At 43.3% G+C, this 24,196-nt stretch overlaps 1 protein-coding gene across 1 annotated transcript in view; it reads right to left on the bottom strand.

Annotated features, from left to right (window-relative positions):
* The window catches only part of scaf4a (SR-related CTD-associated factor 4a), a 58,327-nt gene extending 48,251 nt beyond the window's left edge, over positions 1-10,076 (bottom strand). Inside the window, 2 exon segments of the mRNA XM_064971073.1 lie at positions 1,705-1,788; positions 9,952-10,076. Coding sequence (XP_064827145.1) covers positions 1,705-1,788; positions 9,952-9,981 — 114 coding nt within the window. The 5' untranslated portion in view covers positions 9,982-10,076.
* Positions 10,077-24,196: the final 14,120 nt, after the last annotated feature.

Below are 24,196 nucleotides of genomic sequence, written 5' to 3' on the forward strand. Positions count from 1 at the left end.
AAGAAGGCATGACCAATCTGACATGTTACCATGGTAACCACATTACTACCAGACAGGAAGGTATGACCACTGACATAGTACCATGTTACACAGAGTCTGTGTGGAGTTGCTAGGGCAACGGGCCTGCTCTGCTCGGAGAAGAGGGAGGAGGAGCAGAGGAGAATAAAAACGCAAGGAAATCAAGAACTTATCCAGAGCGCTTTGACTTCTCAAACACAGCAGAAAGCTAACACTATACGATGCCTGTCTCCATATTAATTCAGATACTGAGATAACTAGCACAGCAGAAAGCTAACACTATACGATGCCTGTCTCCATATTAATTCAGACACTGAGATAACTAGCACAGCAGAAAGCTAACACTATACGATGCCCGTCTCCATATTAATTCAGACACTGAGATAACTAGCACAGCAGAAAGCCAACACTATACGATGCCCGTCTCCATATTAATTCAGACACTGAGATAACTAGCACAGCAGAAAGCTAACACTATACGATGCCCGTCTCCATATTAATTCAGACACTGAGATAACTAGCACAGCAGAAAGCTAACACTATACGATGCCCGTCTCCAAAATTAATTCAGACACTGAGATAACTAGCACAGCAGAAAGCTAACACTAACGATGCCTGTCTCCATATTAATTCAGACACACTCTCCAGATTAATTCAGACACTGAGATAACTAGCACAGCAGAAAGCTAACACTATACGATGCCTGTCTCCATATTAATTCAGATACTAACTGAGATAACTAGCACAGCAGAAAGCTAACACTATACGATGCCTGTCTCCATATTAATTCAGATACTAACTGAGATAACTAGCACAGCAGAAAGCTAACAAATGCCCGTCTCCATATAATTAATTCAGATACTAACTGAGATAACTAGCAAGTTAAACCCAATACACTGAGATAACTGACCTCATCGGTTCCCAGCTCTTTCTCCTGCTGTGTAATTTACAAAACAAACACGTGACAGGCTCAACTGTTCTAGGGAACTACGGCAAACTGTTATTGGTCAAGGTTCATTGTTATTAAAAATTTTTTTATAATAATAATAATATGAAATAGTTTGACAACGCTGTTTGTAAAGTCTTTTTTAAATGGTATCAAACTCAACCCTTCATATGTTCCAGTGGAGACATGACTGTTTCACGTTATGCAAAAACGGGTCAACTTTGAGCACCTTTGATCTCCTGAATGTTTTGGCCTTCAGGTCCGAAAACATCACTTTCTGACCACTTCTTCCGTGGGAAAACATGTATGGAATGTTTTGTTTAAAACAAAATGGATGCTATCAACAAAAAAAAAAGTGATTGAATTCAAAACGGATTTACCTTAATTAACGGCAGTTAGAATTGGATCGGGGGAAAATGGTTCAGTTGTCCGAATCTCAACAGAAACCATTTAATCTGTGTCTGGCTCGGAGGACTTGGAAACAGAAACACATGGTGTTGCCTTAGACTTGTGGTCCGACACGGAACCGAGCAGACGGAGCTGGTTCAGTGGTTTTATCACACACACACACACACACACACACACACACACACACACACACACACACACACACACACACACACACACACACACACACACACACACACACACACACACGCCACCAGCTGTCCCTGTCGAGAGCACGACTTCTCTCCCTCCACAAAGCATCGATTTATACTCTCATACCACACACAACTTACCTTCATAGCTTTGATGGCTGACTTAGTGATGGATATCATCTTGGCTCGAGATATTGGGGGCTTCATGTCCATCAAGGAGAACAGCTGGGGGGGAGAGAGAGAGAGAAGAGACGAAAGAGGGAGAGGGAGATGACCAACAACAACAACAAAAACAGGTCACAACTCCTGCAGCACAGTAGGTCTGTACAAAGTCAACGGTACGCTTTGAGGTGACTCCTATGGTAGGTACACCTCAAATAAAAAACTAATCTTATTAGTCACGCTCCAACAGTGCACATATTTGGCATGCTTGTGGAACAGCAGTAATGCTTGTGTTTCTAGCTCCAACAGTGCAGTAATACCTAATGCTTGTGTTTCTAGCTCCAACTAGTCCAACAGTGCAGTAATACCTAATGCTTGTGTTTCTAGCTCCAACAGTGCAGTAATACCTAATGCTTGTGTTTCTAGCTCCAACAGTGCAGTAATACCTAATGCTTGTGTTTCTAGCTCCAACAGTACAGTAAATAATGCTTGTGTTTCTGGCTCCAACAGTACAGTAATACCTAATGCTTGTGTTTCTAGCTCCAACAGTGCAGTAATACCTAACTAAATGCTTGTGTTTCTTGCTCCAACAGTGCAGTAATATCTAACTAAATGCTTGTGTTTCTGGCTCCAACAGTGCAGTAATACCTAACTAAATGCTTGTGTTTCAACAGTGCAGTAATATCTAATGCTTGTGTTTCTAGCTCCAAGAGTGCAGTAATACTAAATGCTTGTGTTTCTAGTGCTTGTGTTTCTAGTAATACAGTAATATCTAATGCTTGTGTTTCTAGCTCCAACAGTGCAGTAATACCTAACTAAATGCTTGTGTTTCTAGCTCCAACAGTGCAGTAATAATGCTTGTGTTTCTAGCTCCAACAGTGCAGTAATACCTAACTAAATGCTTGTGTTTCTAGCTCCAACAGAGCAGTAATATCTAGATAAATGCTTGTGTTTCTAGCTGCAGTAACCTAACTTGTGTTTCTAACTAAATGCTTGTGTTTCTAGCTCCAACAGTGCAGTAATACCTAACTAAATGCTTGTGTTTCTAGCTCCAACAGTGCAGTAATACCTAATGCTTGTGTTTCTAGCTCCAACAGTGCAGTAATACCTAAATGCTTGTGTTTCTAGCTCCAACAGTGCAGTAATACTTGTGTTTCTAGCTCCAACAGTGCAGTTACTTGTGTTTCTAAACAGTGCAGTAATACCTAATGCTTGTGTTTCTAGCTCCAACAGTGCTCCTAAAATGATTGTGTTTCTAGCTCCAACAGTACAGTAATACCTAATGCTTGTGTTTCTAGCGCCAACAGTGTAATACCTAACTAAATGCTTGTGTTTCTAGCTCCAACAGTGCAGTAATACCCTCCAAATGCTTGTGTTTCTAGCAGTAATACCAACAGTGTTTCTAGCTCCAACAGTGCAGTAATACCTAACTAAATGCTTGTGTTTCTAGCTCCAACAGTGCAGTAATACTAATGCTTGTGTTTCTAGCTCCAACAGTCCAACAGTACAGTAATACCTAATGCTTGTGTTTCTAGCTCCAACAGTACAGTAATACCTAATGCTTGTGTTTCTAGCTCCAACAGTGCAGTAATACCTAACTAAATGCTTGTGTTTCTAGCTCCAACTTAATGCTTGTGTTTCTAGCTCCAACAGTACAGTAATACCTAATGCTTGTGTTTCTAGCTCCAACAGTGCAGTAATACCTAATGCTTGTGTTTCTAGCTCCAACAGTGCAGTAATACCTAATGCTTGTGTTTCTAGCTCCAACAGTGCAGTAATACCTAATGCTTGTGTTTCTAGCTCCAACAGTGCAGTAATACCTAACTAAATGCTTGTGTTTCTAGCTCCAACAGTGCAGTAATACCTAACTAAATGCTTGTGTTTCTAGCTCCAACAGTGCAGTAATACCTAACTAAATGCTTGTGTTTCTAGCTCCAACAGTGCAGTAATACTTAATGCTTGTGTTTCTAGCTCCAACAGTACAGTAATACCTAATGCTTGTGTTTCTAGCTCCAACAGTACAGTAATACCTAATGCTTGTGTTTCTAGCTCCAACAGTGCAGTAATACCTAACTAAATGCTTGTGTTTCTAGCTCCAACAGTGCAGTAATACCTAATGCTTGTGTTTCTAGCTCCAACAGGGCAGTAATACCTAATGCTTGTGTTTCTAGCTCCAACAGTGCAGTAATATCTAACGATACAAAACAATTCACACAAATCCAAAAACTAAAAAGAAAGGAATTAAGAATAAGAAATACCAGGATGCAGAAATTAGTTAAACAGCCACGATTTCTCTCAAAACAGTCTACAACAAAACTGGCATACGTCTGTCCATGCTACCAAAGATTTTTTTTTTTACAACAAAACCAAGATACACCACAGCTTTTCGTTTCCAATGGGATCAAACGAGTCATAGTGGGCAGAACAAGCAAGGAGATGGGGAAAGCCAAGCACGCGCTAGCGATATCCTATTGGAGCGTTCTAGTATGCATCTGCATATTTGCGTTAGGGAACGCCTACTCTGAAGCCTTTGCACTCCTAAACAGCGCGATTTTAAAAAAAAACTTTTGCAAAGGGCAAATTCTACAAAACAGTGCACCGTACTCAGATCAAGTAGTTCATTGATGAAAAAATGTGCAGAATGTTAGCCAAAATCCATCTCCTTCCATCTTATCTCACTGCCCGCCACTGGGCTTCCTCTCACTACCATATTTGGTAGTGACTGGAAAAGCCAACCGGATGCTTCACATTTATACATCCAGTGAAATATCTGGTTCATTGTACCATCTGTGACAGTAGATTGCAAGCTACAGCTAGCTTACCCCATTCATAAACTGCTTTAGCGCCTATTGACAAGACTCTCTTCTATTGACAAGACTCTCTTCTATTGACAAGACTCTCTTCTATTGACAAGACTCTCTTCTATTGACAAGACTCTCTTCTATTGACAAGACTCTCTTCTATCGACAAAACAAAACTTCCCCAGTCAGAAGAGAGTCAAGAGCCCTGGTGCTTTCTCTAAACATTAAAAAGCACTAATGTAGCCATTTTTTTTATTTTTAAACTCAATAGCAAATAATTTCTGGGTAATAATTAAAACGGTGCTACGCAAACAATATTTAAAAAATTTAAAATAGCATTTGCATTGCATTGCAATGTCAGAAAATGTCCATAATATATCTGCCTGTAATAGTGGAGTTTTAGTGTTTCACATTATTACTCACTGCCAGTGTTGTGATTGATTATTAGTTTATTGATTTCTCCTGCTGGTGCGACTTCTGTCTAAATGGGAAAGCTGTTGTGACTATTTGACCATGTTTTCTAGTGGAAATCACTGTCATTTTCTGGTTGCTGTTTGCTCAATTTCAGTTAGTGAGAAAACAGGAACTGAATAGTAGTGTCGTTAATCATTGTAACATCTAAGGTTGCTGTGAAATATATTTTCTAAAATAAACAAAGTGGAAAGTATTCAGACTCATTGGAGTTCTTACATTTTGTTATGTTACAGCCTTATTCAAAAATATGTATTCCCCTCATCAATCTACACACAATACCCCATAATGACAAAGCAAAAACTGTTGTTTTTTTTTGAAATTGTTGCAAACGTATTAAATTAAAAAAATATGTATATAATATATATCACATTTACATAAGCATTCAGACCCTTTACTCAGTACTTTGTTGAAGCACCTTACAGTACTTTGTTGAAGCACCTTACAGTACTTTGTTGAAGCACATTTTGCAGAGATTACAGCCTTCAGTCATCTTGGGAATGACGCTACTAGCTTGGCACACCTGTATTTCGGGTGTTTCTCCCATTCTTCTCTGCAGATCCTCTCAAACTGAGTTTGGATGGGGAGAATCGCTGCACAGCTATTTTCAGGTCTCTCCACAGATGTTTGATGGGGTTCAAGTCCGGGCTCTGGCTGGGCCACTCAAGGACATACAGAGACTAGTCCCGAAGCCACTCCTGCGTTGTCTCGGCTGTGTGCTTCATTCATTGTCCTGTTGGAAATTGAACCTTCGCCCCAGTCTGAGGTCCTGAGCAGGTTTTCCCCAAGGATCTCTCTGTACTTTGCTCCGTTCATCTTTCCCTCAATCCTGACTCGATCCCAGTCCCTGCTGCTGAAAAACATCTCCACAGCATGATGCTGCCACCACCACCATGCTTCACCATGGGAATGGTATTAGCCAGGTGATGAGCGGTGCCTGGATTCCTCCAGATTTGACTCTTGAAATTCAGGCCAGAGAATCTTGTTTCACCCTTTAGCCCAAGTGGGCTGAGGAATGGCTTCTGTCTGGCCACTCTACCATAAAGGCCTGATTGGTGGAGTGTTGCAGAGATGGTTGTCCTTCTGAAAGGTTCTCCCATTTCCACAGAGGAACTCTGGAGCTCTGTCAGAGTGACCATTGAGTTCTTGGTCACCACCGTGACCAAGGCCCCTCTCCCTTGATTACTACGTTTGACTAGGCGGCCAGGTCTAGGAAGAGTCTTGGTGATTCCAAACTTCATCCATTTATGAATGATGGAGGTCACTGTGTTCTTGGGAACCTTCAATGCTGCACAATCCTGTCTCGGAGCTCTACGGACAATTCCTTCAACCTCATGGCTTGGTTTTTCCTCTGACATGCACTGTCAACTGTGGGACCTTTATATAGGCAGGTGTGTGCCTTTCCAAATCATGTCCAATCAATTGAATTGACCACAGGTGGACTCCAATCAAGTTTTAGAAACATCTCAAGGATGATCAATGGAAACAGGATGCACCCGAGCTCAATTTCAAGTCTCATAGCAAAGGGTCTGAATACTTATGTACATAAGGTATGTGTTTGTTTGTTTTTTTAATACATTCGCAAAAATGTTTTTTTCATCATTATGGGGTATTGTGCCTAGATTGAGGAGAGAACAATATTTAATACATTTTAGAATAAGGCTGTATTTTAACAATGTGGAAATAGTGAAGGGGCCTAAACACTTTCTGAATGCATTATTGCTTCTTTGCAAAAAGCAATTTCTCAAGCAAGAAAACCAGACGTTATTGGTAGAAAAGGGGTTTGGAACTCTATTCGTCTATTAACCAATTAACCGCCTGGTGATGTCACAATGGCGGGCCAAAACTCCATCCCAACAAAACAGGCTGAAATGTCAAGAAGTCTTTTCAAAACAGCTGTTACACTAAAAGGGCATTATTATCATTTTCACAATTTCACAGTATTATTTCAAACTCAACGGTGTGGAAATCTTTATAAAAACACAGGAGGGAAAACACAGGAGGGAAAAAATAATAATAATAAAATCACATTTTTTGACTGCATTTGGTTTGTAACATGCATCACTCAAGGAAGTTTTTGGAAATAAAAGGAATGCATCTTTAAAGTCAGAGAGACATTATTTTTTTTTTAAACAAAAAGGTTAAATTATTACACACCTTTTATAGGGTTAGGGTTCCCACACGGCCACAACTCCATGTTACAGCGCGTTGTTTATGGAAGACAGACGGAAGACAGAGTGGACAATCTGTGCTAGTAACCAATGATGTATATAAACATTATCACACTCCTTCTGTCACAACTGATTGGCTAGTGAAACGCAACCTCGCCCCTCTGATTGGACTAGCAAACTTTCAATCAACAGAGGTCGGGGGAGCTAGTGAACTGACTGCTGACGGATTTACTGTACAGCTACAGGGTCGGGTACAGGGCAGAGGTCAAACTGAAGAGAGGATAGCCATAACAAATATGCAGCTCCAAAAAAAAAAAAATGAAAAAAAGTTGGTGATCAAGAATATAAACGGTTTATTTTGCGAGCTCTGGGCGACAAGCAACGATTACTAACATAGGGTATTCGTGTCCTTTGTTCATATTTCCCGGGTTATGTGTGTCTCTGTCATTCTGGTTGTACGTAATAGGAGCGTATGCGTAGCAGTACCCATAGAAGTAAGCTATGTGGCTTTGTGCACCAAACTTTGTGGAGTCAGTATGACAAATACGAGAAGATTATGTACCTGCGCTTATATGTGCCTGTTTGAGAACCTGTTAGATGTGGTTTCACCAGGGAAATTTATGTACCTGCGCTTATATGTGCCTGTTTGAGAACCTGTTAGATTTGGTTGCTCCAGGGAAATTTATGTACCTGCGCTTATATGTGCCTGTTTGAGAACCTGTTAGATTTGGTTTCACCAGGGAAATTTATGTACCTGCGCTTATATGTGCCTGTTTGAGAACCTGTTAGATTTGGTTGCTCCAGGGAAATTTATGTACCTGCGCTTATATGTGCCTGTTTGAGAACCTGTTAGATTTGGTTTCTCCAGGGAAGATCGCCCTCTACCTGTCAAAAAATGCAGGTTCAGCGTGATACAGAGGCTGTTTGTTTTGGGGCTTTTCTCTGTGTAGATTTGGTAAATCTACTTGTATATTTAGTAAGATACGGGGCTTTCCGCATTGGAGCACCATGACATTGCCATTTATTTTTACTGACTTCATTAGGAAATAACTTTTCCATAAAATTGATCTTAAAATGATTGGCAATATTGAAAACAATATTATGGGATTATGCATTAACTTGTCCAGATTTACATGCTAGTAATCCAGGCTGTATCACATCCGGCCGTGATTGGGAGTCCCATAGGACGCGGAGCACAATTGGTCCAGCGTCGTCTGGGTTTGGCCGGTGTAGGCTGTCATTGTAAATAATAATTTGTTCTTAACTGGACTTGCCTAGTTAATTAAAAATAATCAATATTGCGATGCATTTCAACTGCTACAGGATTTGGAAGATAAATGTTTTTTTATTCTTCAGTACAGACATTAATACATACATTATTTATTCATTTAAACTACATATAGTATTGTATGAACTTGAATAGAAGTCAATCATTTCTCAATAAAGAATTTATTTATTTTATTGAGTTCTTATATTGCAGTCCCCACCATAACAGATAAATACATTAAAACGGAATGTTGTGTTTTTTTTTTTTTTCTTCTTGAAACATTACATTGAAATACTCTACGGAGGCAGTACCTTTCGACTAACCTAATGGTGGACGGTGCCTTCACAACAGCGCCCCCTGTCAGTCATCTATGGGAACACATACTGTAGCTTTATAAACGAGGTGGTAAGAGCCCTGCATGCTGATTGGCTGAAAGACGCGGCATATCAGACCATACACCAGTGGTATGACCAAAAAAAAATAAAAACATGTAGTTTATTTTTTTTAAACTCTTTATTACGTTAGTAACCAGTTCATCAGAGCAATATAAGGCACCGCGGTGGGTTTATGGTGTAAATTATATGACCAATATATTTCACAGGTTAAGGACTCCGTATCCAAAGCACTCCGCGTTGTTCATCAGAAACAGCCCTTAGCCTGTGGCATAGAGGCCATAATACCACACCCGCGTCGGGTATTATTCATGAAATATATCATTGGAAGTCACGTTAGGATCTCTTATTAGATGTGTTAGTACAACTAGCTAACCGCTCTTCAGTGTTTCCTGTGTTAACCAATTTGGCTAACTTAGCTTAATAACCAAATCAATGGTTTTTGTTGGTAAACTAGGAGTACAGTTACGATTGGAAGTGCATTCTTTTTCAAATGTTTATTAGTAACATGTTAGGAGAACATATTTTAACTAGTCACCTTAACCCTTTTAACCCCTAATTTTAACCTAAAAAAAGTATCCTAACCTGAACACCTTAATGATGCTAACCTACAACGGGGGGGAAACTTATCTTCCCGTCGTAACGATTTTAGCTATTAACTCGCTTAGTTATGTTTTTTTTTAAAACACAAACCTTTTTTTGACAGTAGCTGTTATTTTTGTTCTAACATAACAGAAATCTTGTTATTTGCTCAAGTTAACATGCTGCTTTTTTGTTGTGTAATTAACTATCGTGTTGATGTCGATAGCTAGTTGTAACAAGCTAACGTTTAGCTTACCTGGTCAACCGAGCCGTGTTCAACACTGCGTGATAAACTACAATAAATTATCAAAACCTATCAAGTTATAAATCAAGGAAGATCATCGTTTAACGATAAAGTATTTAAATAATGATAATCCTGAGTTAGAGCTGTTAGTAAGATACACAGATAGGTAGTTAGTTAAAGCAAGGCCTCCATAACAGGCCTCTTCTCCATAACAGCGAGAGACACACGACGGGTCCCCTATTTTTAACGGGACTAAACACACACACTCTCTCTCACGACGGTCGACGGGACAACTTACCTCATGGTTAAAAGCGTTTACGGCGTCCATGATTTCCCTAGCAGAAAATCCCTGCACTAAGTGTCCAACTACCCGTGTATCCCCGTTATGACAGGGCTAACATGTCCGCTCTCTAGTTGCAGAAGGGTATGGAGCAAAAGCAGAACGGGATTTGAGGGGTAGTTGTAGTTTTAACATTTGGCCACACGGTGGCGGTATTGTACATTCGTTTATATGTGGCCCACAGACGGGATTTTGGGGGGTCGTTATTGTATTTGGCCACACGGTGGCGGTATTGTATATGGATTTAACCAATGCCTCATTTGAATTGACTTCTTTATTTATTTTATTTATTTTTATTTCACCTTTATTTAACCAGGTAGGCTAGTTGAGAACACCTTTATTTAACCAGGTAGGCTAGTTGAGAACACCTTTATTTAACCAGGTAGGCTAGTTGAGAACACCTTTATTTAACCAGGTAGGCTAGTTGAGAACACCTTTATTTAACCAGGTAGGCTAGTTGAGAACAAGTTCTCATTTGCAACTGCGATCTGGCAGTAACTCAGTAACATCGTTTTAATTGATGCATGTTATATTTTGTTAGGTATAAAATTAGATTATGATTACCTTGATTTAACCAGGAAAAACCCAGAGTCTCTTTTTCAAGGGAGATCTGGCCAAGAAGGCAGCAACAATCAGTACGTTACAGAATTAAAACATACGACAATACAATAACATGATCCAGCCTAAAACAAGCATTTACACTCCTCTGTAACAGAGTCTCCCAACAATATTTTAAATCCATTCAGTGGCACTAACACATCTAGATGAAGCAGGGATTGTAGACTACTCCATTCAGTGGCACTAACATATCTAGATGAAGTGTGGATTGTATACTACTCCATGCCTCTGGTGCACAAGAAGAGAAGGCAGTCTTGCCAAATACTGTGAATGTCCTGGGGACTTTGAGTAGCAACCACCTAGCAGACTGGGTATGGTAACATAGCAACCACCTAGCAGACTGGGTATGGTAACATAGCAACCACCTAGCAGACTGGGTATGGTAACATATCAACCACCTAGCAGACCAGGTATGGTAACATATCAACCACCTAGCAGACCGGGTATGGTAACATATCAACCACCTAGCAGACCGGGTATGGTAACATATCAACCACCTAGCAGACCGGGTATGGTAACATATCAACCACCTAGCAGACCAGGTATGGTAACATATCAACCACCTAGCAGACTGGGTATGGTAACATATCAACCACCTAGCAGACCAGGTATGGTAACATATCAACCACCTAGCAGACCAGGTATGGTAACATAGCAACCACCTAGCAGACCGGGTATGGTAACATATCAACCACCTAGCAGACTGGGTATGGTAACATAGCAACCACCTAGCAGACCGGGTATGGTAACATATCAACCACCTAGCAGACCGGGTATGGTAACATATCAACCACCTAGCAGACCAGGTATGGTAACATATCAACCACCTAGCAGACCAGGTATGGTAACATATCAACCACCTAGCAGACTGGGTATGGTAACATATCAACCACCTAGCAGACTGGGTATGGTAACATATCAACCACCTAGCAGACCAGGTATGGTAACATAGCAACCACCTAGCAGACCGGGTATGGTAACATATCAACCACCTAGCAGACTGGGTATGGTAACATAGCAACCACCTAGCAGACCGGGTATGGTAACATATCAACCACCTAGCAGACCGGGTATGGTAACATAGCAACACCTAGCAGACCAGGTATGGTAACATAGCAACCACCTAGCAGACTGGGTATGGTAACTGCTGGTGGTGAAGGAGACCAGACTAGAGAGGGAGTTTACCTGCTGGTGGTGAAGGAGACCAGACTAGAGAGGTAGAGGGAGTTTACCTGCTGGGGGTGAAGGAGACCAGACTAGAGAGGGAGTTTACCTGCTGGGGGTGAAGGAGACCAGACTACAGAGGGAGTTTACCTGCTGGTGGTGAAGGAGACCAGACTACAGAGGGAGTTTACCTGCTGGTGGTGAAGGAGACCAGACTACAGAGGGAGTTTACCTGCTGGTGGTAAAGGAGACCAGACTACAGAGGTAAAGAGGGAGTTTACCTGCTGGTGGTGAAGGAGACCAGACTAGAGAGGTAATGAGGGATTTTACCTGCTGGGGGTGAAGGAGACCAGACTACAGAGGTAAAGAGGGAGTTTTCCCAAAATGGCTTTGTAGATGAACACATACAAATGTATCTTTCTGCACATATAAAGTGAGGTCCAACCTACCATTTGGTACAATGTGCAATGGTGGGTGAGTGACTTGGCATCTGTCATAAAGCGCAAGGATGTGTGATAAACAGAGTCCAGTCTCTGTTAGACAGAGGAGGCAGCATGATAAACAGAGTCCAGTCTCTGTAAGACAGAGGAGGCTGCATGATAAACAGAGTCCAGTCTCTGTTAGACAGAGGAGGCAGCATGATAAACAGAGTCCAGTCTCTGTTAGACAGAGGAGGCTACATGATAAACAGAGTCCAGTCTCTGTTAGACAGAGGAGGCTGCATGATAAACAGAGTCCAGTCTCTGTAAGACAGAGGAGGCTGCATGATAAACAGAGTCCAGTCTCTGTTAGACAGAGGAGGCTGCATGATAAACAGAGTCTCTGTTAGACAGAGGAGGCTGCATGATAAACAGAGTCCAGTCTCTGTTAGACAGAGGAGGCTACATGATAAACAGAGTCCAGTCTCTGTTAGACAGAGGAGGCTGCATGATAAACAGAGTCCAGTCTCTGTTAGACAGAGGAGCAGCATGATAAACAGAGTCCAGTCTCTGTTAGACAGAGGAGGCTACATGATAAACAGAGTCCAGTCTCTGTTAGACAGAGGAGGCTACATGATAAACAGAGTCCAGTCTCTGTTAGACAGAGGAGGCTGCATGATAAACAGAGTCCAGTCTCTGTTAGACAGAGGAGGCAGCATGATAAACAGAGTCCAGTCTCTGTTAGACAGAGGAGGCAGCATGATAAACAGAGTCCAGTCTCTGTTAGACAGAGGAGGCTACATGATAAACAGAGTCCAGTCTCTGTTAGACAGAGGAGGCTGCATGATAAACAGAGTCCAGTCTCTGTTAGACAGAGGAGGCTGCATGATAAACAGAGTCCAGTCTCTGTCAGACAGAGGAGGCTGCATGATAAACAGAGTCCAGTCTCTGTTAGACAGAGGAGGCTGTATGATAAACAGAGTCCAGTCTCTGTTAGACAGAGGAGGCTGCATGATAAACACAGTCTCTGTTAGACAGAGGAGGCTGTATGATAAACAGAGTCCAGTCTCTGTCAGACAGAGGAGGCTGCATGATAAACAGAGTCCAGTCTCTGTTAGACAGAGGAGGCTGCATGATAAACAGAGTCTCTGTTAGACAGAGGAGGCTGCATGATAAACAGAGTCCAGTCTCTGTAAGACAGAGGAGGCTGTATGATAAACAGAGTCCAGTCTCTGTTAGACAGAGGAGGCTGCATGATAAACAGAGTCCAGTCTCTGTAAGACAGAGGAGGCTGTATGATAAACAGAGTCCAGTCTCTGTTAGACAGAGGAGGCTGCATGATAAACAGAGTCCAGTCTCTGTTAGACAGAGGAGGCTGCATGATAAACAGAGTCCAGTCTCTGTTAGACAGAGGAGGCTGCATGATAAACAGAGTCTCTGTTAGACAGAGGAGGAAGGGAGACCTGCATGATAAACAGAGTCCAGTCTCTGTAAGACAGAGGAGGCTGCATGATAAACAGAGTCCAGTCTCTGTGAGACAGAGGAGGCTGCATGATAAACAGAGTCCAGTCTCTGTAAGACAGAGGAGGCTGCATGATAAACAGAGTCCAGTCTCTGTGAGACAGAGGAGGCTGCATGATAAAAGAGTCCAGTCTCTGTTAGACAGAGGAGGCTGTATGATAAACAGAGTCCAGTCTCTGTAAGACAGAGGAGGCTGCATGATAAACAGAGTCTCTGTTAGACAGAGGAGGCTGTATGATAAACAGAGTCCAGTCTCTGTAAGACAGAGGAGGCTGCATGATAAACAGAGTCTCTGTTAGACAGAGGAGGCTGCATGATAAACAGAGTCCAGTCTCTGTTAGACAGAGGAGGCTGCATGATAAACAGAGTCCAGTCTCTGTCAGACAGAGGAGGCTACATGATAAACACAGTCCAGTCTCTGTAAGACAGAGGAGGCTGTATGATAAACAGAGTCCAGTCTCTGTTAGACAGAGGAGGCTGCATGATAAACAGAGTCCAGTCTCTGTTAGACAGAGGAGGCTGCATGATAAACAGAGTCCAGTCTCTGTCAGACAGAGGAGGCTGCATGATAAACACAGTCCAGTCTCTGTAAGACAGAGGAGGCTGTATGATAAACAGAGTCCAGTCTCTGTTAGACAGAGGAGGCTGCATGATAAACAGAGTCTCTGTAAGACAGAGGAGGCTGCATGATAAACAGAGTCTCTGTTAGACAGAGGAGGCTGCATGATAAACAGAGTCCAGTCTCTGTAAGACAGAGGAGGCTGTATGATAAACAGAGTCCAGTCTCTGTTAGACAGAGGAGGCTGCATGATAAACAGAGTCCAGTCTCTGTTAGACAGAGGAGGCTGCATGATAAACAGAGTCCAGTCTCTGTTAGACAGAGGAGGCTGCATGATAAACAGAGTCTCTGTTAGACAGAGGAGACTGCATGATAAACAGAGTCCAGTCTCTGTGAGACAGAGGAGGCTGCATGATAAACAGAGTCTCTGTAAGACAGAGGAGGCTGCATGATAAACAGAGTCCAGTCTCTGTTAGACAGAGGAGGCTGCATGATAAACAGAGTCCAGTCTCTGTTAGACAGAGGAGGCTGCATGATAAACAGAGTCTCTGTAAGACAGAGGAGGCTGCATGATAAACAGAGTCTCTGTCAGACAGAGGAGGCTGCATGATAAACAGAGTCCAGTCTCTGTTAAACAGAGGAGGCTGCATGATAAACAGAGTCCAGTCTCTGTTAGACAGAGGAGGCTGCATGATAAACAGAGTCCAGTCTCTGTCAGACAGAGGAGGCTGCATGATAAACAGAGTCCAGTCTCTGTCAGACAGAGGAGGCTGCATGATAAACACAGTCCAGTCTCTGTAAGACAGAGGAGGCTGTATGATAAACAGAGTCCAGTCTCTGTTAGACAGAGGAGGCTGCATGATAAACAGAGTCCAGTCTCTGTTAGACAGAGGAGGCTGCATGATAAACAGAGTCTCTGTTAGACAGAGGAGGCTGCATGATAAACAGAGTCCAGTCTCTGTCAGACAGAGGAGGCTGTATGATAAACAGAGTCCAGTCTCTGTAAGACAGAGGAGGCTGCATGATAAACAGAGTCCAGTCTCTGTGAGACAGAGGAGGCTGCATGATAAACAGAGTCCAGTCTCTGTGAGACAGAGGAGGCTGCATGATAAACAGAGTCCAGTCTCTGTCAGACAGAGGAGGCTGTATGATAAACAGAGTCCAGTCTCTGTAAGACAGAGGAGGCTGCATGATAAACAGAGTCCAGTCTCTGTGAGACAGAGGAGGCTGCATGATAAACAGAGTCTCTGTTAGACAGAGGAGGCTGCATGATAAACAGAGTCCAGTCTCTGTAAGACAGAGGAGGCTGTATGATAAACAGAGTCCAGTCTCTGTTAGACAGAGGAGGCTGCATGATAAACAGAGTCCAGTCTCTGTAAGACAGAGGAGGCTGCATGATAAACAGAGTCCAGTCTCTGTTAGACAGAGGAGGCTGCATGATAAACAGAGTCCAGTCTCTGTTAGACAGAGGAGGCTGCATGATAAACAGAGTCCAGTCTCTGTTAGACAGAGGAGGCTGCATGATAAACAGAGTCTCTGTTAGACAGAGGAGGCTGCATGATAAACAGAGTCCAGTCTCTGTAAGACAGAGGAGGCTGCATGATAAACAGAGTCCAGTCTCTGTGAGACAGAGGAGGCTGCATGATAAACAGAGTCCAGTCTCTGTCAGACAGAGGAGGCTGCATGATAAACAGAGTCCAGTCTCTGTGAGACAGAGGAGGCTGCATGATAAACAGAGTCCAGTCTCTGTTAGACAGAGGAGGCTGTATGATAAACAGAGTCCAGTCTCTGTAAGACAGAGGAGGCTGCATGATAAACAGAGTCTCTGTTAGACAGAGGAGGCTGTATGATAAACAGAGTCCAGTCTCTGTAAGACAGAGGAGGCTGCATGATAAACAGAGTCTCTGTTAGACAGAGGAGGCTGCATGATAAACAGAGTCCAGTCTCTGTTAGACAGAGGAGGCTGCATGATAAACAGAGTCCAGTCTCTGTCAGACAGAGGAGGCTACATGATAAACACAGTCCAGTCTCTGTAAGACAGAGGAGGCTGTATGATAAACAGAGTCCAGTCTCTGTTAGACAGAGGAGGCTGCATGATAAACAGAGTCCAGTCTCTGTTAGACAGAGGAGGCTGCATGATAAACAGAGTCCAGTCTCTGTCAGACAGAGGAGGCTGCATGATAAACACAGTCCAGTCTCTGTAAGACAGAGGAGGCTGTATGATAAACAGAGTCCAGTCTCTGTTAGACAGAGGAGGCTGCATGATAAACAGAGTCTCTGTAAGACAGAGGAGGCTGCATGATAAACAGAGTCCAGTCTCTGTTAGACAGAGGAGGCTGCATGATAAACAGAGTCCAGTCTCTGTAAGACAGAGGAGGCTGTATGATAAACAGAGTCCAGTCTCTGTTAGACAGAGGAGGCTGCATGATAAACAGAGTCCAGTCTCTGTTAGACAGAGGAGGCTGCATGATAAACAGAGTCCAGTCTCTGTTAGACAGAGGAGGCTGCATGATAAACAGAGTCTCTGTTAGACAGAGGAGACTGCATGATAAACAGAGTCCAGTCTCTGTGAGACAGAGGAGGCTGCATGATAAACAGAGTCTCTGTAAGACAGAGGAGGCTGCATGATAAACAGAGTCCAGTCTCTGTTAGACAGAGGAGGCTGTATGATAAACAGAGTCCAGTCTCTGTAATACAGAGGAGGCTGTATGATAAACAGAGTCCAGTCTCTGTTAGACAGAGGAGGCTGTATGATAAACAGAGTCCAGTCTCTGTTAGACAGAGGAGGCTGCATGATAAACAGAGTCCAGTCTCTGTTAGACAGAGGAGGCTGCATGATAAACAGAGTCTCTGTAAGACAGAGGAGGCTGCATGATAAACAGAGTCTCTGTCAGACAGAGGAGGCTGCATGATAAACAGAGTCCAGTCTCTGTTAAACAGAGGAGGCTGCATGATAAACAGAGTCCAGTCTCTGTTAGACAGAGGAGGCTGCATGATAAACAGAGTCCAGTCTCTGTTAGACAGAGGAGGCTGCATGATAAACAGAGTCCAGTCTCTGTCAGACAGAGGAGGCTGCATGATAAACAGAGTCCAGTCTCTGTCAGACAGAGGAGGCTGCATGATAAACACAGTCCAGTCTCTGTAAGACAGAGGAGGCTGTATGATAAACAGAGTCCAGTCTCTGTTAGACAGAGGAGGCTGCATGATAAACAGAGTCCAGTCTCTGTTAGACAGAGGAGGCTGCATGATAAACAGAGTCTCTGTTAGACAGAGGAGGCTGCATGATAAACAGAGTCCAGTCTCTGTTAGACAGAGGAGGCTGCATGATAAACAGAGTCCAGTCTCTGTCAGACAGAGGAGGCTGTATGATAAACAGAGTCCAGTCTCTGTTAGACAGAGGAGGCTGCATGATAAACAGAGTCCAGTCTCTGTTAGACAGAGGAGGCTGCATGATAAACAGAGTCCAGTCTCTGTCAGACAGAGGAGGCTGCATGATAAACAGAGTCTCTGTTAGACAGAGGAGGCTGCATGATAAACAGAGTCCAGTCTCTGTGAGACAGAGGAGGCTGCATGATAAACAGAGTCCAGTCTCTGTGAGACAGAGGAGGCTGCATGATAAACAGAGTCCAGTCTCTGTTAGACAGAGGAGGCTGCATGATAAACAGAGTCCAGTCTCTGTTAAACAGAGGAGGCTGCATGATAAACAGAGTCCAGTCTCTGTAAGACAGAGGAGGCTGCATGATAAACAGAGTCCAGTCTCTGTCAGACAGAGGAGGCTGCATGATAAACAGAGTCCAGTCTCTGTCAGACAGAGGAGGCTGCATGATAAACACAGTCCAGTCTCTGTAAGACAGAGGAGGCTGCATGATAAACAGAGTCCAGTCTCTGTCAGACAGAGGAGGCTGCATGATAAACAGAGTCCAGTCTCTGTCAGACAGAGGAGGCTGCATGATAAACAGAGTCCAGTCTCTGTCAGACAGAGGAGGCTGCATGATAAACAGAGTCCAGTCTCTGTTAGACAGAGGAGGCTGTATGATAAACAGAGTCCAGTCTCTGTTAGACAGATACAACAAGTCACCGTAATCAATAACAGAGAGAAAAGTGGCCTGAACAAGCTTCTTTCTAGCCACAAGAGGGAAGCCTTATTATCAGTTAAAATAAAAACCCAATTTCAATTTAAGCTTCCTCACAAGATTATCCACATGACCTTTAAAGGAAAACTTGTCATCCAACCAGATACCTTGGTATGTGTAGGATGACACTTTTTCAATGGATAAGCCACCAGATGTGACAATGTTAACGTTCTCCGAGTTCAGGCTCTGGTAAAAGGTCATGCATTTAGTTTTTGTTTTGTACATTCAAGACCAGTGTGAGACCATAACGGGAGGTGACTGAAAAGCAGTCTGTTTCCACTGCTCCAGAGTCCACTGGCGGCGAGCTTTCTACCACTCCAGCCGACACTTGGCATTGCACATGGTGATTTTATGCTTGTGTGCGGCTGCTCGGGCCTTGTAAACCCATTTCATGAAGAATCCCGACGACCAGTTCTTGTGCTGACGTTGCTTCCAGATCTAGTTTGGAACTCGGTAGTGAGTGTTGCAACCGAGGACAGATGTTTTTTTTAATGTGTTACACCCCCGTTGTTGCTAGTAGACGTTTCCACTTCACAATAACAGCACTTACACTTGACCGGGGCAGAGATTTGATGAACTGGAAAGGTGGCATCCTATGACGGTGCAACGTTGAAAGTCACTGAGCTCTTCAGTAAGGCCATTTTACTGCCAATGTTTGTCTATGGAGATTGCATGGCTGTGTGCTCGATTTTATACACTTGTCAGCAATGGGTGTGACTGAAATAGCCTAATCCACTAATTTGAAGGGGGGGGGGGGGGGTTTTGCGCTGATCGTAACTTCTTCGTTGTTGTTGTTGTACATAATGTTTCCCCCATTGTTTCCTGTGATGAGAAGAGCTTCTGGACATCAGAACAGAGATCACTAACCAGAATTTGGATAAAGATTTCTACTTCAACGTTTCGGGTCGGGCAGTGAGGCACATACTGCTCACCCCGGGAAAAAGGCCCTAATCCCTGACACTCAGTAGAGACGGCGGTACAGACGTCAACGTGTGGCCGTCCTGATGAAACCACTGGAGAATAAACTGGATAAACCGCCTCTACCCTCTGTTCTGTTGGTACCACTGGAGAATAAACTGGATAAACTGCCTCTACCCTCTGTTCTGTTGGTACCACTGGAGAATAAACTGGATAAACCGCCTCTACCCTCTGTTCTGTTGGTCCCACTGGAGAATAAACTGGATAAACCGCCTCTACCCTCTGTTCTGTTGGTACCACTGGAGAATAAACTGGATAAACCGCCTCTACCCTCTGTTCTGTTGGTACCACTGGAGAATAAACTGGATAAACCGCCTCTACCCTCTGTTCTGTTGGTACCACTGGAGAATAAACTGGATAAACCGCCTCTACCCTCTGTTCTGTTGGTACCACTGGAGAATAAACTGGATAAACCGCCTCTACCCTCTGTTCTGTTGGTACCACTGGAGAATAAACTGGATAAACCGCCTCTACCCTCTGTTCTGTTGGTACCACTGGAGAATAAACTGGATAAACCGCCTCTACCCTCTGTTCTGTTGGTACCACTGGAGAATAAACTGGATAAACCGCCTCTACCCTCTGTTCTGTTGGTACCACTGGAGAATAAACTGGATAAACCGCCTCTACCCTCTGTTCTGTTGGTACCACTGGAGAATAAACTGGATAAACCGCCTCTACCCTCTTTTCTGTTGGTACCACTGGAGAATAAACTGGATAAACCGCCTCTACCCTCTGTTCTGTTGGTACCACTGGAGAATAAACTGGATAAACCGCCTCTACCCTCTGTTCTGTTGGTACCACTGGAGAATAAACTGGATAAACCGCCTCTACCCTCTGTTCTGTTGGTACCACTGGAGAATAAACTGGATAAACCGCCTCTACCCTCTGTTCTGTTGGTACCACTGGAGAATAAACTGGACAAACCGCCTCCTCCCTCTGTTCTGTTGGTACCACTGGAGAATAAACTGGATAAACCGCCTCTACCCTCTGTTCTGTTGGTACCACTGGAGAATAAACTGGATAAACCGCCTCTACCCTCTGTTCCGTTGGTACCACTGGAGAATGAACTGGATAAACCGCCTCAACCCTCTGTTCCATTGGTACCACTGGAGAATAAACTGGATAAACCGCCTCAACCCTCTGTTCTGTTGGTACCACTGGAGAATAAACTGGACGAGCTCTGTTGGAGACTATCCTATTACCGGGACCTGAAGAACTGCAATAAATGTTGTTTTGAAAATTTGCTGATCAAGACATTCGGGTAAGATCAAGGGGGGTTGGTGTGTGTATGTCTCTTTGTTAACAGCAGCTGGTGCGAGATCTCTCCTAATTAAGTCATTCTCAAGGTTCTGCTCGCGTGAGTCAGAACACCTCATGATAAGCTGTAGACCACACTATTTAACATGTGAGTTTTCATCTATATTTTTCATAGCTGTATATTTAACACCACAAACTGATGTTGGCAATAAGACCCACACTCAACGAGCTGTATAAAGCAATAAGTAAACAAGAAAATGCTCATCCGGAGGCCAGTAATTTTTATTCATGAAAACTGAAATCCGTCTTACCTCATTTCTACCAGCATGTCACCTGTGCAACTATAGATCATCTTTAACTACACACACAGAAACGCATACAAAGCTCTCCTTCGCCCTCCATTTGTAAAACCTCTATCCTCCTGATTCCCGCTTACAAGCAAAAACTCAATCAGGAAGTACCAGTCAATACCGAAGTGGTCCGATGATGCGGTTGCTAAGCTACAGGAGAGTTTTTCTAGCACAGACTGGAATATGTTCCGGGATTCATCCAATGGCATTGAGGAGTTTACCACCTCAGTCATCAGCCTCAATAATAAGTGCATCGATGACGTCATCCCCACAGTGACCATACGTACATATCCCAACCAGAAGCCATGGATTACAGGCAACATCTACAATGAGCTAAAGGCTAGAGCTGCCGCTTTCAAAGAGTGGGACAATAACCCAGATGCTTATAAGAAATCCCGCTATGACCTCCGATGACCCATCAAACGGGCAAAGTGTCAATATAGGTCTAAGGCTGGACAACTGTGTGACCACACTCTCCGTAGCCAATGTAATTAAAGGCCTTTAAACAGGTGAACATTCACAAGGCCGCAGGGCCAGACAGACTGCCAGGACGCAAACTCGGAGGAAGCGCTGACCAGCTGCCAAGTGTCTTCACTGACATTTTCAACCTCTCCCTGAGCCAGTCTGGCATACCTACATGTTTCAAGCAGACCACCATAGCCCTTGTGCCCAAGAACGTCAAGGTAACCTGTCTAAATGATTACCTGTAGCCGTAAAGTGTTTTGAAAGGCTGGTCATGGCTCATATCAACACCATCATCCCAGACACCCTGGACTCACTCCAATTCACATACCGCCCCAAACAGATCCACAGATGACGCAATCTCTATTACACTCCACACTGCACACTCCCACTTGGACAAGGGCAACACCTTTTGTGAGTGCTGTTCCTTGACTACAGCTCAGCGGTCAACACCATAGTGCCCTCCAAGCTCTTCACTAAGCTAAGGACCCTGGGACTAAACACCTCCCTCTGCAACTGGATCCAGGACGTCCTGACGGGACGCCACCAGGTGGTAAGGGTAGGCAACACAAAATCAGCCACGCTGACCCTCAACACCGGGGCCCATCAGGGTTGTGTTCTTAGTTCCAGCCTGTACTCCTTGTTCACCCACGACTGCATGTCTGCTCAAAACTCCAACACCATCATTAAGTTTGCCGTCAACACGACTGTGGACGTCATTGTAAATAAGAATTTGTTCTTAACTGACTTGCCGAGTTAAATAAAGATTAAAGTTAATTAAAATAAAATCACACGCTGTTGCTATTATCTGTCACTAGTGTATTCCTAGTTATGTGTTCCTACAGTATCTACCTCGATTACCTCGTACCCCTCCCACATCAAAGCTTTTGTGGATCGATGGGTAATGATGCTTCGTGGGTGACTGTTGCTGATGTGTGCAGAGGGTCCCTGGTTCGTGCCCGGGTATGGGCGAGGGGACGGTCTAAAGTTATACTGATACATTGGAAGGTACCCCTTCTGTGTATATATACAGTGCCTTGCGAAAGTATTCGGCCCCCTTGAACTTTGCGACATTTCAGGCTTCAAACATAAAGATATAAAACTGTATTTTTTTTGTTGAAGAATCAACAACAAGTGGGACACAATCATGAAGTGGAACGACATTTATTGGATATTTCAAACTTTTTTAACAAATCAAAAACTGAAAAATTGGGCGTGGTACTTTTCTATTATTTCTATATTTCCTTTCTCTTTGCGTTGTTGGGAAAGGATCCATAAGCATTTCACTGTTAGTCTTACACCTGTGACAAATAACATTTGATTGGATTGATCTAATCTCATTCTGTGGTCCATACAGCTACTGTCCTGGGGTCTTCAATTAGAATGATTGATTGATTTAGAACGCCCCTCTCATTCTATGGTCCATGCAGCTACTGTCCTGGGGTCTTCCAGTCAGCAGGTGGCAGCAGTGAGCCCCAAGTAGCAGCCAGTCACACCGGAGAACAGATACGCTGTCGAGAAAAAACTGGTTGTACCCTAACACACTATTAACAGTGGCTTGAGGCCTAAATGGAACCCTGTTTAGTGCATTAATTTTGATCAGGTTTTGACCAAAAGGCTCTATCACAAATGTTTTACTTGCAATGATCTCATATCGGAGTAGATTGACAGAGTGACTTTACAAACACACCCTTGGGTAGTGAGGACACACTCAAGACACACTCACATCAAACCATGCCTCCAAGACACAAATCTTGTTTTCAGTATAATTTGTTTCCCCAAAAGGAGGAGGAAAACCAAACGAAATCAGCCAGTACAGTACAGTACTTCTTACGCATTTGAGAAAGAGCCTGGTGTCCAGTACCATCTTCCAGCACCATCTTCCAGCACCAATCTCCGGCACCATCCTCCGGCACCATCCATCAAGCACCATCTTCCATCACCATCCTCAGACAATTGCTTTTATTTTTTGTCAAATTCTAATTTCTGGAAAAGGCTTAAACAAAAGGTTAAATTCAGGTCATGTGACATAATTAATCAAAACACAGGACCCAAGGCATGATAGATGGAAGAGGAGTGCGAGACACCCCACTCACTCTTTTTTTTCTGGTTCATATAGCCTACAGTCAATGAACTAAGCAGACCAGACCCAGCTGCTAATGTATTGGTGCCTATGGGAAAGCACCCCAAAAATGGAGATCACAATTGAGTGATGAGTGGGACATCTTCATTTATCCACCATCTTTGATGATCACTCAAACACTGGCACTCAGACTCGTTCTTTGTCTCCTTAATACTGGTATTTTCCAAGTAAAAAAAAACTGTATATCCAGAGATGAACTCTAGGTGGCGATGATGACCAGTAATTCCAGCCAGACAGCCCTCTGTACTTTACTGTACCAGCAGGAACAATAGAAGCTATAGAGGAGGAAAAACATATTTTGCTCATTATGGTGTCTAGGATTATGACCAATATGGAGTAGATTTAACACCATGCATGTTTGTTTGGTCTACTAAGTTAAACACTGTGTCTTTGGGATGGAAGGATGGATGGATAAAGATTGATATAGAGAGAGAAAGAAATGGATAAAAAGATGAATACAGAGAGATAAAGACATGGATAGAGAGAGATAGAGACATGGATACAGAGAGATAAAGACATGGATAGAGAGAGATAAAGACATGGATAGAGATAGATAAAGACATGGATACAGAGAGATAAAGAGATAGATAGAGAGAGAT

Source organism: Oncorhynchus masou, chromosome 8 (assembly GCF_036934945.1).
Source record: "Oncorhynchus masou masou isolate Uvic2021 chromosome 8, UVic_Omas_1.1, whole genome shotgun sequence".
Lineage (NCBI taxonomy): Eukaryota > Metazoa > Chordata > Actinopteri > Salmoniformes > Salmonidae > Oncorhynchus > Oncorhynchus masou.